General features: G+C 37.5%; 2 protein-coding genes across 6 annotated transcripts in view; both read left to right on the top strand.

The window, feature by feature from the left end:
* Window positions 1–15,750, top strand: part of LOC108276956 (uncharacterized) — a 45,539-nt gene that overhangs the window by 27,769 nt on the left and 2,020 nt on the right. The window contains exons 1-3 of one of the 2 annotated variants that reach the window (XM_017489135.3): window positions 10,348–10,476; window positions 13,398–13,715; window positions 13,880–14,155. In XM_017489135.3, the coding sequence (XP_017344624.1) occupies window positions 10,413–10,476; window positions 13,398–13,715; window positions 13,880–14,155 (658 nt within the window). In that variant the 5' untranslated portion in view covers window positions 10,348–10,412. Of the gene's footprint in view, window positions 1–10,347; window positions 10,477–13,397; window positions 13,716–13,879; window positions 14,156–15,750 lie in introns of those variants that run through there. The other variant, XM_047161084.2, reaches the window with a different exon arrangement.
* LOC108276955 (H-2 class II histocompatibility antigen, A-K beta chain) lies at window positions 1,228–8,957 on the top strand. 4 transcript variants are annotated; one of them, XR_008398176.1, is made up of 5 exons: window positions 1,228–1,514; window positions 3,863–5,874; window positions 7,760–8,116; window positions 8,279–8,368; window positions 8,502–8,957. XR_008398176.1 is itself a non-coding variant. In XM_017489128.3 (5 exons), exons 2-5 carry the CDS (start codon window positions 3,865–3,867, stop codon window positions 8,570–8,572), a joined length of 864 nt encoding a protein of 287 aa, XP_017344617.1. In that variant the 5' UTR covers window positions 1,248–1,514; window positions 3,863–3,864; the 3' UTR covers window positions 8,573–8,957. The 4 variants fall into 4 exon arrangements, 2 of the variants coding, with proteins under 2 accessions (XP_017344617.1, XP_047017042.1); XM_017489128.3 differs by having other exon boundaries at window positions 1,248–1,514; window positions 3,863–4,210; XR_008398175.1 differs by having other exon boundaries at window positions 1,239–1,514; window positions 3,863–8,116.

Genomic DNA, 15,750 nt, shown 5'->3' with positions numbered 1-15,750 from the left:
AATGAATGAGTGTTCTGGGAATTGTGGTCCATTGCAGCCATGATTGTAGGCCGCAGTAGTCACTAGTAGTCAGTAGAAATGTTGTCAGTGGTTTGCTGTGATATGACAATCTTTTTCAAATGAAATTTAGAAGGCAAATATGACACGCTTTGAGACTAAAAAGCCAATTCAGCAAGAAGTGCTACAGTTTTATGGAAAAGTGCTGCTGCCAAATGTAAATTTAATTGTAAAATGAATAGTTTTACTGAAGTTTACAGCAAGTGGTGTACAGTGGGTGTGTCACTGCATTCGTGGATGGTAATACTGTAGTTTTTTAAATCATTATTATTTATAATGTTTAAAGATTCTTTGAGTTCATCTCTTCACTAAAATCTGCCATTTTGTGGTAATTATTTCTATAAATGTCTAAATAAAATACAATTAGGTCATATTAATAGTCTCATTCTCATATTCAGTTTACAGTGTCTACCAGGGTGATAAGAATATGTAGTTAAAGTTAGTAAAGTAGTTAAAGTAGTAAAATTAGCTCTTTGGTGATATAGCCCAGAAGCTCTCTGCACATCCCTGCTAATGATCATTTTTGACCTGGGAAATGAATACTAATGAGTCAATTAATTCAAATATTTAGTTTTAAGTTAATCAAATGTAAAGTAACTGTATTAATATTTGCAGGAAAAGTTGACTTTTAAAATCGTTTGCTGAAAAGTTGATATTGTTTGATATTGATCCGCTCTTTGTTCAGGGACTCATTATTCCATTTCTGCTCGTCAAATGTCTCAGTTGTTGAATGTTTTTATGTTAATACAAATATTTACACATGTTAAAAAATTTGCTGGAAATAAAAGCAGTTGAATGTGAGAGGACACCTCTTTTTCTGCTGAGTATATATGGAAAATATGATTTGGTCTTAAGAGTCATGTTTCACTACACGTATGGTATCTTTGCTGTCGCCCACTTCCTGTGTTCTTATAAACAATACCTTGCAAGTCCACCTCTGCATATAAAGAATAAAAGGTTGTCATTAAACACATTCCTTTTATCATTCTTATCTTAAGTATCATCTCTTGTGGTGTGAAGCTAGACCCCTGCTAGATGGAAGCTGATCATAAACTATAAAAACGTAGACCTTGATGAGTATACACAAGTAAAAATAAACATGATCTGAAAAATAATATGTGAAAGAAGTTGTATTCTAAGTTGTATTTTATCCTCACATGTGGTGTCATATTATGATCCAGGATAAGAATATCATTTAGAGTAAAACATGGTTATTATATCTTGGGCGCTGAAGTGAAAAAATATTGTAGAGCTTTCACCAAAGGCGGAGTCACTCTGAAGGGTCCACTATGCATTTACTATAGCCGTAAACAAACTTTTGCTGACTTGCTTTTTGCAAAAAGGAAACTGTAGCCACAAACCTGCCCCAGAGCTCATAGTCCTGCATTATTTCAGACTGCATGAGGCAGAATGATCACTAGAGGAATGGGTCCATACATGCTGCATCGTCTATAATGGTGAGAAAGATGTTACTGTATCAGTGTACAATATATTTCATGTTTTATATATCATTAAGTATCAAATTAGGCTTTATGATGTTGCAGTTGTGTGTTAATACCCAGCTGCCTGAATTTGTAATAAGTACCTTGTATGCAATTTCAGTATAACCTGACTCATCATTTATGCTAAACATGATTGACTTATTATCTTATGATTCAATTTTTGTATTTATTTATTTTATTTTTTTAAGCCATAAAGCAATTTCTAGATCATGAATAGGCTTCAGTAATGAGCCGTTTTATCTGCCCCGTGTGGATGCTACTGTGTTTTCTTTCTGTGTTTGCTTCTGTGTTTTGTTCATTAAGAGAAAAATCAGCATATTGAACATTATATCAGTTACTGTTTTATATCTCTGAAACAGAAATCTGAAATAGTTGGGACAGTATGGAAAATGCTAATGAAAACAAAGAGGAGTGCTTTATAAATGTACTTTGACTTTGGAAAAGTGCAAGTACTATTGAGTACTTTGTATTTAAACAAAATATGTTTAAAAAATGTAAACATTGATACATGCAACATGTTTCAAAAAAGTTGGGACAGTGGAAATTTACAATTAATAGCGATGTGACAAGTTGATATAAGAAGGTGATGTGAAACAGGTGAGGCAATCGTCTAATCATAGTATATAAAGCGCCTCTGTTACAATTCCTTTGCGGAGACAAGCGCTGACTAACAGTCCAGAGTGCGTGGGGCAGACGAAAGATGGAGTACAGCAGGAAATCAAGGTCAGATGATCTGGCAAACGGGTAATACTGGGATTAGGCAGAATCGTAGTCAACAAACAAGCTAATGTATAAACCAGGAAAGCGGATAAGAAACTACGGCTTGTTATACGACAGAGACGAGGCTGCTGATCGTTTACTTCGCAAGCAGCTGATGTTAATGAGCCCCTTTTATAACTTTTGATATAGTGCAGGTGTTTGTAATCAGAACTCCAGCAAACTCGAGCGCGGGCATGGCTGGGAAGTGTAGTCCTCGTCCGCCATGTCCATGGGCGGCACTACACACTGGGAACTGCAGCCGCGAGTTCGCCGTGGCGTAACAGCCTCCAAAAAAGGCCTAGTCCTTCAAGAGCAAGGATGGGTTGAGGCTCGCCAATCTGCCAACAGATGCATCAGTAAATAATCCAACACTTTGAGAACAATATTACAAAGACAAATTGGTAGGATTTTGGGCATTTCACCTTCTACAGTGCACAATATAATTACAAGATTCACGGAATATGGCTAAATCTTGGTGCCTAAAGGGCAAGCCACTTCTGAATGTGCGTGATTTCCAATCCCTCAGATGTCACTGTCTTAAAACCCGTCATGAGTCTGTAATGGATATTGGCTCGGTCTTGGGAATACTTTGGTAAACCTTTGTCAGTCAACACCATTCGCCGCTGCATCCACAGATGCAAGTTAAGGCTTTACTATGCAAAGCAGAAGCCATACATCAACACTGTCCAGAAGCAGCGCCAACTTGTCTGGGCTCGGTCTCATCTGAGATGGACAGTAGCACAGTGGAATCATGTTTTGTGGTCCGACGAGTCAACATTTCACATAGTTTTTGGACAAAACAGCCGTCGTGTTCTCCGGGCCAAAGAGGAAAAGAACCATCCAACTGTTATCAGTGTCAGGTCCAAAGCCTGCATCTGTCATGGTATGGGTGTGTGTAAGTGCCCATGACATGGGTAACTTGCATATCTGTGAGGGCACCATTAATGCAGAAAGATATGTACACATTTTGAAGCAACATATACTGCCATCCAGAGCAGGACAACGCCAAACCAAATTCTGCCCCAATTACAAGCGCATGGTTGCATAAGCAGAGAGTGCGGGTGCTAGCATGACCTGCCTGCATTCCTGACCTATCTCCGATTGAGAATGTGTGAAAAAAAAGCCCTGTACAGTTGCACAGCTGAAGAAATGCATAATGGTAAATTCTGCTTGCTAAACTTAACCAACTGGTGTTTTCAGTGTCCAAACGCTTAATAAGTGTTATTAAAAGAAAAGGTGATGTTACACAGTGGTAAACAGTTGACTGTTGTCCCAACTTTTGTGGAGTGTGTTGCAATCATCAGATTTGAAATGAATGGATATTTTTTAAAATAAATTAAATTCACAAAGTAAAACTTTATGTTTTCAATATATACAGTACAGGTTGAACTGAGTTTTCAAATGACTTTTTTGGGATTGGGGTTGGAAAAAAGATTACTACCATGCCTGAGCCTCATTAAACCAACATGATATAGTATAATTCATACAGCTGTTTTGTTTTCGCTTGTGGAGAAAAGTTACTGTGCTTTTTCTGATTTTTTCAGCAATGAAAACAGAGAAGTACATTGAATTCAGTCAGACAGAGACAATCCATCAGGGAATGCCAACTACCATCAACTGTCTTTACGGCACAAACAGAAGTGACCGTTTAACAGCATCTTTGAAAAGAAACCGTTTGCTTTGTGAATACGTCTATCTCAATAAATCCTGGACTAAACGATTCTGTAATGACAACATCAGATTTGTATGGATTCCAGAAACTGAGGAAATATCATTTCAGCTCTTAAATCTACAGATAAATAGTTCAGGTATTTACATGTGTACTGTGGTAAACTACTTCCCACCTCCTACAAGCTGTTTGGGAGAGAAGAGGATATCCATTCATGTAAATGGTAAGTGGACTTGCTTACAGGACAATAATCCTTAAACTGAGAAATCTGTTGAAATCACTACAAGTATTGTATTATTTGTATAGTTCAATAATTTCAAAGAATAGTAATTATAATTCTTTAATAATCAATATGTTTACCAGTATGCCATGGAAATAATAATAATAATAATAATAATAATAATAATAATAATAATAATTAGAGATGCACCAATGTATCGGTCAATCCCGATTTAAGGCAATTTTTCACGCTGTTGTTTGATAGTTTAAAAACATCCAATGATCAGGGCCGATTGTATCCTGTCAATCAAAAGAGGGTGGGAAAACATCAATTTCGTGCTGTGTGTAAAGATGTCTCTTGGGTGGAATGACGACAAAACTGCAGTTTGTAATTTCTGTAAACTCTGCACTGCTAAAATTTTACACCGGACACTGCAGCAGTGAAGCGGCAGATTCACTGAAACTATGAAACAAAATGCACTGAGAGAAGAGACCTGAACACTTTTTCATCAAGTATTCATGTATGAAGCAGTTTGGGATTACTAACCATTATGAGCATAGTCCTTTGCATCAAGCATTGCAGTATACCTGTCGTTTTCCACGTTATTTACTATATACTTATATTTATAACTAAATTCTATATTCGAAAGTAGAATTTAGTAGAAAGTAGAATTTACTTCGAAAGTAAGAGATAACCATTAATTAATAATCACTTAATAAGATCTGAATAATTATTGTCTTATGACACCAAATACTGCTGTACAAATATGGTAGATTTTAAATAAATAACTATGTATTGATATGTGGCAGGCGTGTATTGTATTTAGAGTGATGTGAAAAAGTATTTGCTCCCATTCTGATTTCTTCTGTTTTTGTGTATAACTCATACGAAATAGTTTTAGATATTTAAATGAAATACAACATAAGCAAGAAAGAAGCAAAAAAAAAAAAAAGGTAGCTAACACCTATCACCAATGTGAAAAGTTAATTGCTCTCCTAAACTTAAAATCTGGTTGTGCCACCAGCAATAACACCAACCAAACCATTCCAATAGCTGGAGATCAGTCTTTCACTAACTTCTAGGAATGATCCAGTGCTTTGGATCATTGTCTTGCTGCATAATCTTGTTGTGCTTGAGTTCTACTCAGCTTATGGAAAGAAGACTGGACATTCTTCTTTAGGATTTAATGGTAGAGAACAGAATTCATGTTCCATCCATCCACCCTCTATACCGCTTATCCTTTTCAGGGTCACGGGGAACCTGGAGCCTATCATCGGGCACAAGGTGGGGTACACCTGGACAGGGTGCTAATCCATCACAGGGCACAATCACACTAAACATACAATCATACACTACGGACACTTTAGACATGCCAATCAGCCTACCATGCATGTCTTTGGACTGGGGGAGGAAACCTGTGTACCCGGAGGAAACCCCCGCAGCACGGGGAGAACATGCAAACTCCGCACACACAGGGCCACACAGGTGGGATTCGAACCCCCGACCCTGGAGGTGTGAGGCGAATGTGCGATAATGGCTCTCATTGTGGTCCTTTGGAGTCCCAGAGCCTTTGAAATAGCTTTGTAACCCTTCCCAGACTGATTTCAATCACCTTCTTCCTCATCATTTCTGGATTTTCTTTCAATTTTGGCATGGTGTGTTACTGGGTAAGACCCTTTAACCAACATCATGTGAAAAAGTTCTATTTAAGTGTTAATTTGAGTGAACAGGGTTTGAATAATGAGGTTGCGTCTAGTCCAGCTGAACCCCATTATGATTGCAGTTTAATAGATAGACTGTGTGTGTATGCAAATGATATTTTTTAGATAGGAATAACATTAATGAAATGTATCAGTCAGGATTTAGACCTCATCATAGCACAGAGACAGCGTTAGTTAAAGTAGTAAATGACCTTCTACTGACTTACGATCAGGGTTGTGTCTCGCTGCTTGTGTTACTCGACCTTACTGCAGCTTTTGATACTATAGATCACACTATTCTCCTTGATAGATTAGAAAATGTTGTTGGTATTAAGGGAACAGTCCTCTCCTGGCTCAGGTCTTATCTGACCGATCGTTATCAGTTCGTAGATGTAAATGGTGAATTCTCCATGCGTACTGAGGTTACTTTTGGAGTTCCACAGGGTTCTGTTTTAGGCCCACTGCTCTTTACTTTATATATGCTACCCCTAGGTCAAATTATTCGTAAACATGGAATTAGCTTCCACTGTTATGCTGATGATACACAGTTGTATGTTTCAGCGAAGCCAGAGGACAGACATAAGCTTAGTAAAGTTGAGGATTGTGTAAAGGACATTAGACATTGGATGTTAATTAACTTCCTTCTGCTTAATTCTGATAAAACAGAAATACTTTTATTAGGCCCACGTGTAGCTAGAAGTATCCTTTCTGATCACATGGTTACTCTGGATGGTCTTTCTGTTTCATCATGTGCAGCAGTTAAAGACCTTGGAGTGATTATTGACTCCAGCCTATCATTTGATGCTCATGTAGATAATATTACTAGGATAGCCTTCTTTCATCTCAGAAATATTTCTAAAATAAGAAACATATTGTCACTACATGATGCGGAAATACTAGTTCATGCATTCGTCACCTCTAGATTAGATTACTGTAATGCCATACTGTCTGGATGTTCCAGTAGGAATATAAATAAGCTCCAATTAGTCCAGAATGCAGCTGCTAGAGTCCTAACTAGAACTAGAAGATACGACCATATCACACCGATATTATCCACACTGCATTGGCTCCCAGTAAAATCTCGCATTAATTATAAAATACTCTTATTAACCTATAAAGCACTAAACGGTCTCGCGCCACAATATCTAAGCGACCTTTTGGTTTTATATGATCCGCCACGCCTACTTAGATCAAAAGATGCAGGCTATCTGACGGTACCTCGAATAGTGAAGGCTACAGCAGGGGGAAGAGCTTTCTCTTATAGGGCCCCACAGTTATGGAACAGTCTTCCTATTAGTGTTCGGGACTCAGACACAGTCTCAGTGTTTAAGTCTAAGCTTAAAACGTATTTGTTTACTCAAGCCTACCCTGACTAGATTCTGTTCTACTTTCTCCCTCTCTCCTTTCGCCGAGCCCCACACGAATTTATGGAGATACTAGAGATCCTGATCCTTTCAGCCTCTGGATGGAGCTCAAATCTTCTTTAATTCCAGACTGCTGGGACTACGGCTGCTCTTAACACCATACAGACTTCATATAAATCCATAATGAACTTTTTCACAATATCTGTTGTTACCCAGATGAGGATGGGTTCCCTTCTGAGTCGGGTTCCTCTCAAGGTTTCTTCCTCTTAAAACATCTTAGGGAGTTTTTCCTTGCCACCGTCGCCACTCAGTGGCTTGCTCAGTTGGGATAAATTCACACCTTTAATATCTGTATACCGTGTTGATATTTCTGTAAAGCTGCTTTGAGACAATGTCTATTGTAAAAAGCGCTATACAAATAAAATTGAATTGAATTGAATTGAATATTTCCTAGAACCATTGACCCTCTGTTGTCTGTTACTCTGCAGCACCTCCCTCTGTATCTGTGTCATGTGTGAAGGGGCCTGACGGAGCTCCCACAGTGCTTTGTGCTTCTGAGGGCTTTTACCCTGCTGATCTGAAGCAGGCCTGGTTCAGAGATGGAGAATATATCAGTTACCTGAACGCTTCACTTAGACCTCTATATAAGGAAAACATAAACTCCTCTGATATCAGCTGGAACTACAGCAAAAACACAGACGGGTCTTACAGAGTCACATCGTACCTTCACCTGTCTTCAAACATAACAGTGTACTACTGCTGGGTGAATCACTCAACTCTGAGCCAACCCATCATTGTTAACATTTCCTCCACTGAGTGCACTGAGAGAGAAGAGAAATTAACAGGTATGAATTTTTAATCTGATGTTATGGTTCATTAACACTTTTTATTTATCTATTAGTAACTGTTCATTGGTTTAAATAACTAACTTTTATTGTTACCCCACTTCTGGTATTCAATTGCGTGCAGAATACAACGTGATCCTCTTCCTACTGATATCTTTACAGGATTAGTTGTGCGTTTTTGGGTTGTTGGAATCCTCTTCGGCTTATTGATTGGCATTGCTTTGTTCAGCAAACTTTACTATCAACATCTCAGTAAGTTTTTGTTCATATAAAATCACAGTAAACACAAGTCGGTGTGTCTTTTCATTAATTTTTTACATGGATCGAGATTTGTACAATTAATCACATTATAAACTAGTTTCTGTTGTTGCCTTTTGCCTTTCAGCTTCACACCATCTCTGGTCTACTGCTGATGCTATTGTTATATCGGAACCTGTCTCATTCTCTCCGGGTTAGTCTATCAACAAGATGAGCCGAAGCAAACACATTCACTAAAATAAGGAGCTTTTCACTACTTTGGAAGTGTCATTACTATCATGTAACAGCTCAGGATATTACTCCTTCCTGCCAGCAGACGTCACACATTGTAGTGCAACCTCTGCAGTCATTTCCAGGTCACTGGAAACTCTTGCCAAATTGAGTGTGTAAATTATGAGTCTTGTATTTCTGCTGATTGTCTATGCTGTATTTGTTTGGTCTTTGAATGACCCTTTACGCTGTTTATACTGTGTCTGATTTTTTCTGTTTGTGATTTGACTGTTTATCTACTCTGGGTTTGGTTTGATTTCAAATTTACATGACTTGACTTCATAATAAAGTGCATCTGCATATGTTAGAAGCACCCAATCTGCAATCCTGTCATTAACTATCTGTCCGTTGGTCCTCACCAGGGCATGAGGCAGCATATTTATTGACCCGGCTGGACTTTGTGGACTTTTCATGCTTATGAATACTTGAAATGTTCATATTTGTAAGTACCAAGTCGAAAGATATTATGTGTGCAAATTTTGAATTGTATATATGCACTGGAAGCACAGTGGATTTAAAAAGTTTCACCCGGTTAAAACTGTAGATTTTTGTGATATAGACAATGAAACCAAAATAAATCAGAATACTTATTTGTAATATTAGTGTGCATTCAAGTGATACACTACCATGGTGTGGCTTCAGTGTGATTTTCATTTTTTGTGATTTTGAAAAACGAACATGCAACAGACTTTGTTGGGAATTCTTGCCCCATTGCCCTCTTTTAGTGCTTGATGCACTGAGATGTGATAAGTGGGGCAGTGAGCTCGCCGCTCAGCAATTGCATGACATCTAAGCAAGAAGATCAACTGAAAATTGGTCAATGTGCGACACATTAAAATCACTCAAAGTAGGTCAATTTTCCTTCAGTGTGATTTTAAAATGTATGGAGTTTAGGAGGATTTTATGGAGATTAATACTTGTTGATAACAGGGCATCACTGATGTACAGCTACCTTTTTGTACACAGTTATCGGCCATTTTACAATAAAAGCCACATTGCACATAACTCACCTGTGTATAAAATCTCCAGTGCCCTCCACTATTATTGGCACCCTTAGTAAATATGAGCAAAGGCGGCTGTGAAAATTGTCTTTATTGTTTTTCTGCCAGAAGACCTGGACATTTTGTTAGGATACATGGCATCAACAGATATTAAATGAAAACCTGACTGCCTCTGACAGAAAGTTCAAAGTCAAAGTGGGCCATAATTGGATCATCTAAAAGGACAATGATCCAAACATACATCAAAATCAACACAAAAAACGTTTACTGACCACAAAATAAAAGTCCTGCCATGGCCATCTCAATTCCCTTACACGAAACCCATAGAAAACCTGTGGGTATTTATTTTTATTTATTTTATAAACCTGTGTTGTGTTTGCAATTGTTTGATATCCATGAGAGCAGAGCATTTTTTTAAGCAAAAGATCAAAAGGTTAAACAATGAAAACAGTTTTTCACAGCCTTCTTTGCTCATATTTACCAAGGGTTCCAATATTAGTGGAGGGAACTGTATGTATGTACACATTCATGTTGGGTGGCAATGGGATTTCTGGAATGAATGAATCAGGTAGAAAATGATACTTTATAAGCTACATTATAAAGATTGCTTTTGCTTCGGTCACTTTTAACAGATGTCACCAAATGATGTAATCAAAAGCTGTGGCCTGTGCTTCCTGTACTCTGAAGCAACATTTTCCATATAGACCTAGACACACTATCACATCTATCACACACAAGGGTGAACAGTTTAAAACTTTGTGTTAAACATGTTTTCAGGGACGCCATTTTGCCTTCTTCTAGCTCTTCCTTTTTACTACTCTACAAACATTGGTAAGCTATTTCATTCCCAATTTTAGCTTGGTTTCTAAATGATGAGTCAGTTTAGATTATTCAAGTTTGACAATGTAGATAATAAATCTATAATAATGTTTGCTTTCATTTGCTTTAGTTTTAAATCATATTGCAATCTGGAGTAGTATTTGTGAAAAGCTTATTGCAGTTACAGTTTTTAAAGATGCCATCTGTGATTTTAGAAAAAAAATAATATGTTGTTGCTGCCACTTAATGAAAAAGTTGATTGAATAGTTGAGTTCAATCAAACTGATTTAATCTCTCTTCCTTGATCTCAGAGTTTGGTACAAAAGGTTAAAAATGTGTGTATGTGGTATTCAGGCCATATAGAAGAAAAATTGTTAAATGACTAAAAAGTTCAAGCTATTTCAATGGATATGATGGAACATTTTACAAATATTTTACATATTTGGTTATATTATATGAAAATACCATACATTTGTCACATGATTCATAAACATTGCCAATGACCTAACAATGACTAAACAATGTTTAACTTACTTTTTCTGTTTTCAAAAGTATTTGCTGGATTAGAAGCCATTTTCACATATGGGAAGAGGAAATTCTCAGACTTTCACCCTGACAAATGTAGATTGTATCATTGGAATATTTAGGAAAACATTGCTGTCACTGTAAAAAATAAGAATGGGATTTTAACATCCAAATAACTATGAGGAGTAATTGAGTCAGTCACTAAGTGTTATAGAAGCACCAATGATAATTATTTTAATTTTTTTTAGAAAGCATACCAGTAAGGCAAAAGTAATATCATTTTATCTAGCCCTAGAGTCACGATTTCCCCTCTGAAACCCGAAGCAAAGCTTGCAGCACCAGCATGTGCTTCCGGGTTTTTTAGTGACAGTCACTGTCTCTGAAATCGCTCACTCATTCCCTATTCCCTATACAGCGAATGCCGTTTGAGTCCACTACATGGGGAAGAAGTGAAGGAAAATGAGAGCGAATTTAGACTCTTGTACTAGGATTATTGTATTAGTTGATAAAGAGAACAAAAACTGATTATTATATTCATTTACTATTAACCTTATTTATTATATTTTAAAACAAAGAATAGAATAAAATACTGTCACATTTATTTATTTATAAAAAGAACTATTTTAAATTAAACTACTTGGTTTAATTTTCGAGGGATTTCCTGTCACTGTCCTCAAGCTGACTCATGGGGTAAAACTGGCTTAAAATGGTAACGACACGAGACTATAAACAGGGAGTGAGCGCAGGAGCAATGTCTTTATTAACAAACAAGCAAACAAAACACGGGGAGCGCGGTCTATACTGAACAAGATTAACTAGATTAAACATGAGACTAAAGTCTAAGCATTGCACGAGAACAGGACATGGAAATAAGACCGCATCGCGAACGTAACGTATTCACCAGGCAAACACTCAGCTACCGTTAATACTGCACGATGTGCACAGCAACACGAGGGGTTTAAATGACTAACACAATCAATACTAAATCATAGACACCTGGAGTAAATCAAGACACATCCTCGAACATGAACCAATGCTGAAACAAGGGGAAAACCAAAACAAACCAGGGCGCGTGTCCATATACAAAAGTCTCGTGCACGCGCGCTATCTAAAGCCGCGTGCGCGTGTCGATGCCGCAGTGCCATCTGTCGGCGGGAGTGAAACAAAAATGGCTAGTTTTGGTTTTGGCAAAACTTCTTTATCCTGAGGAGAAGAAAAAGGAGAATTTCAGAATGAATGACAACTTTAAGGCGTGCTTTGTTAGCTCAAAGATGCCATCTATCGGTAAGAAGACATTAGACAAAATACATCCAGCTGTTAACTAAATAACTGATGAATAGATTTCCAACACCTGTAAGAAACAAATTCAACTATATATATTTTCCCCATCGCTCCTTAACTTTATTAAAAAGTCGTCATTACATTCTTTTCTAATAAGTATGTAAATACTGTACTGTGAATGTGTTCACTAATATATGTGAACAATCCACCAAATTATCATTTGATCTGTACAGTTGGTGATTTAAAAGTTAGATTAAACCGCAAACGAAGTGGCTGAAAATAAATACTGTGCCAATCAATCAATAACCTGTATCATTTTGCATCAAAATATCTAGATAGAGATGCATTTTAATTGATAAAAAGTTACAATTACAATTGTAAAAGTTGTTGCCTCCGATGTTCACGTCTGCCATGTTTATTTTCCTTTTGCGTTCTATCACCGTCTTATGTTGGAGTATGGGAAATAGTGCATTGGTGACTGTACATCAGATGTACAATCAAAATCAGGGTGCATTGTGGGCATAAATGAGTGAATGAATGGGAAGGTGTTTTCGGAATTTGGACACCACTACAAAATGGCCAGCACTCGATATAGTGCACTATATAGGAGATAGGGACCAGTTTCAGACACAGCAATTGTCTGTCTTTGTTTACTTTCTACATGTGCATCTGTTATTATTTCTGTCCTGTCTCCGCCCCTGTATTGTCATTGGTTGTTTCCCTTACGTGCCATTATTGTATTCAGCTGTTCTTGTTATCCCCCTGATTATGTCTGGACTTCAAACCCCTCGTGTATCTATGTACTTCTTGAAGTATTGAGTGTTACCACCGTACCAAACCTTTGTACATTGTTCTTCGTTTTTCGTTTCATGGTTTTTGATCTTGTTTCTCATTTTGTGCCTTGCCTTGGCTGTTTATTACCGTGCTTTTGGCTTTCGATTTGGATTTGTCTGCCTATCTCTCATCTAATAAAGTTCTTATCTGCACTTGCATCCATCTCAACCTTCATATATGTTACACCTAGTAGGTGGAGAGTAGGTATTTCTGTAATCAGTTATAATTTCCTTATGCATTTCTCATGCCAGTACTTTTTTTGCACTATTCTAATTGATGCCTTCATTCTATAGGTGCCTTGGACATTACCGTGTCTAGTGGGGATACTGCCTTTCTACCATGTCCTTTACTGTTCAACTACACTGACTTTATGAGGATTGGAGTTAAGTGGGAAAAGGATGGAGGGTCAATTTTATGTACATATTCTATTCAGAATAATGCAATTCATGACCATAACTGCAAACCTCGGTTCAAAGTAAATACAGAACCTTTAGGGCTGAATATAACGAGTGTTGAAAGCAGTGATGCTGGTCTTTATAAATGTTTGATGATCAGATTAATACCACCAACTCCAGATGAGAGATCAGTAACCCTGAGGCTTAAAGTTAATGGTGATTATAATCTTCTTTTACTTTTCACATGCTCTTAAAATGTTTTCTGTCACTTACTATACTAGCAGTAAATGTAATATTATGTTTGTTTTATAAATCCTGTACTACATCGTACAGTTTCTTGAGGAAATGTCATGATTTCAGTGTTCTCTCCCTCTCTGCAGTTCTACCATCTCTTACCCTGCAGCTGACGAACAGCACCAATTTCTCCTGTGTGGAGCTACTCTGCTCTCTGCAGGGTTTGAGACCAGAGCAGGTGAACTTCACGTGGACCAGAGCAACTCAGTTTCTTCACCATCATCCAGAGTCCAGAAGCATGAACAGTACACTGATGCTCTGCAAGCCGAACTGGACAGACAGAGAAACACTCACTTGTCACGCCAGTTACTCACACAACCACATACGCTACAGCAAGAGCATAACACTCCCATGCAACTCAGGTAAGCCTTTTACCTACTCTCTAATATGGACATTTATTTGGTCAAACTAGACTACTTTATCAAGCTAGATGTACATAGAAGACATAAATAGACGAAAGGAAGATAGTTTTATTTAGTTTTGATTTCATTCAGGACTTTTATGTTTTTGTATGCAGTTATCTTCACAGATAACTTAAATAAATAAAAATTGTTTAATGAATACTTCTTGAACTCTTCACATGATTTTTATTGGTATGTTTCTTCCCTTAACTCGAGTGCCACTTTTTATACAATGGCTGTGGCAATAAAAAAAGAGTGACCAGAGAATCCATGACAAATGTAAATTAGATTATCTGGTGGATACACAGAGCTTTTCTTTCTCTGCTGTAATTATTAAATTATTGCCTGAATTATTTGTTGCAAGCACCTTGAAAAACTTTTAAATGTTCAAGGCTCTATCCCAAACCCCAAGTTAGTTATCTGAAGCATGCACATAGGTTTTTGTAAAGGACACCTTACCTGTGTTTAAATGGTTTAAAAACCTATACTTTACAAATATATTTGTGAATGTCTGCCCTTCAAATGGTCTCCTTACTATTCAAGAAGTGCACATTCAGTTCAAGTCAATTCAATTCAGTTCACTTGAATTGTATTTGTATAGCACTTTTAACAATGGACATTGTCACAAAGCACCTGTACAGAAATGTATAAATTCAGGATGTAAAATTTATTTTATAAATTTATCCCTAATGAGCAAGCCAGAGGTGATGGTGGCAAGGAAAAGCTCCCTGAGACATTTTGCAGAAGAAACCTTGAGAGGAACTAGACTCAAAAGGGAATCCATCTTCATCTGAGTGACAATGGATAGTGCGATTATAAATAATTTCCTTCTATAACTATGTACTGGTCAAAAAGTGCAATGGCGTAAGCAGGAAATTCATAACCATGAGACTTGAGTGCAGAACTGATCATGGTAATTGCAGTCCTAAAGCTATCATAGCAATTGTAGTCATAAATCATTGTAGCAATACTGTTAATATCAGTTTGAAAGCCATCTTCATGGTTTTTAAGTAGTTCCATCCTCACTAATCCCACTCATCTTTAGGCTGTCCATGTGGGGCTTCGCTCAGCAACAGCAAGTGATTTCCAAGTGATGAGAACTCCAACCAGACTTTATAATACCAATGAGCCAGTTGTTGCAAAAGATTATGACCGTTATCCCCACTAGACATGGGGATAACGACGCATTTGTGCTTAATAGGTACATGATCTGTATAAATTACAATCTGTGGGCACTTCTGCTACATCCTTTAGCAACGTTGTTTTGCAGTTAAGAGCAGCACATCAGGTCATCTTGACAGTTTTCGTCCGTTGGCGGTCGGCGCCCTCTGTTGGTAGGGAATCGTAAAATGGCCGCTGGAACACTTCTGGTTGGAAGCACTTCCAAACTCAAGAGATACATGTACACTACTCCTAACCATGAACCAGAGAAGCTCAGGTTGACAACATTGTCCCTACATTGGTGTAAGGCCAATGTAGGGACAGACCACTCCAGCCCTGTTGGCACTAGTAACTTAGTTGCATGAGCTGGAATGAGTCACTAGCAAGATAACAAC

Source organism: Ictalurus punctatus, chromosome 16 (genome assembly GCF_001660625.3).
Source record: "Ictalurus punctatus breed USDA103 chromosome 16, Coco_2.0, whole genome shotgun sequence".
Taxonomy (NCBI): Eukaryota; Metazoa; Chordata; class Actinopteri; order Siluriformes; family Ictaluridae; genus Ictalurus; species Ictalurus punctatus.
The sequence above is the reverse complement of the archived record's forward strand: the minus strand, read 5'-3'. Positions and strand labels throughout refer to the sequence as shown.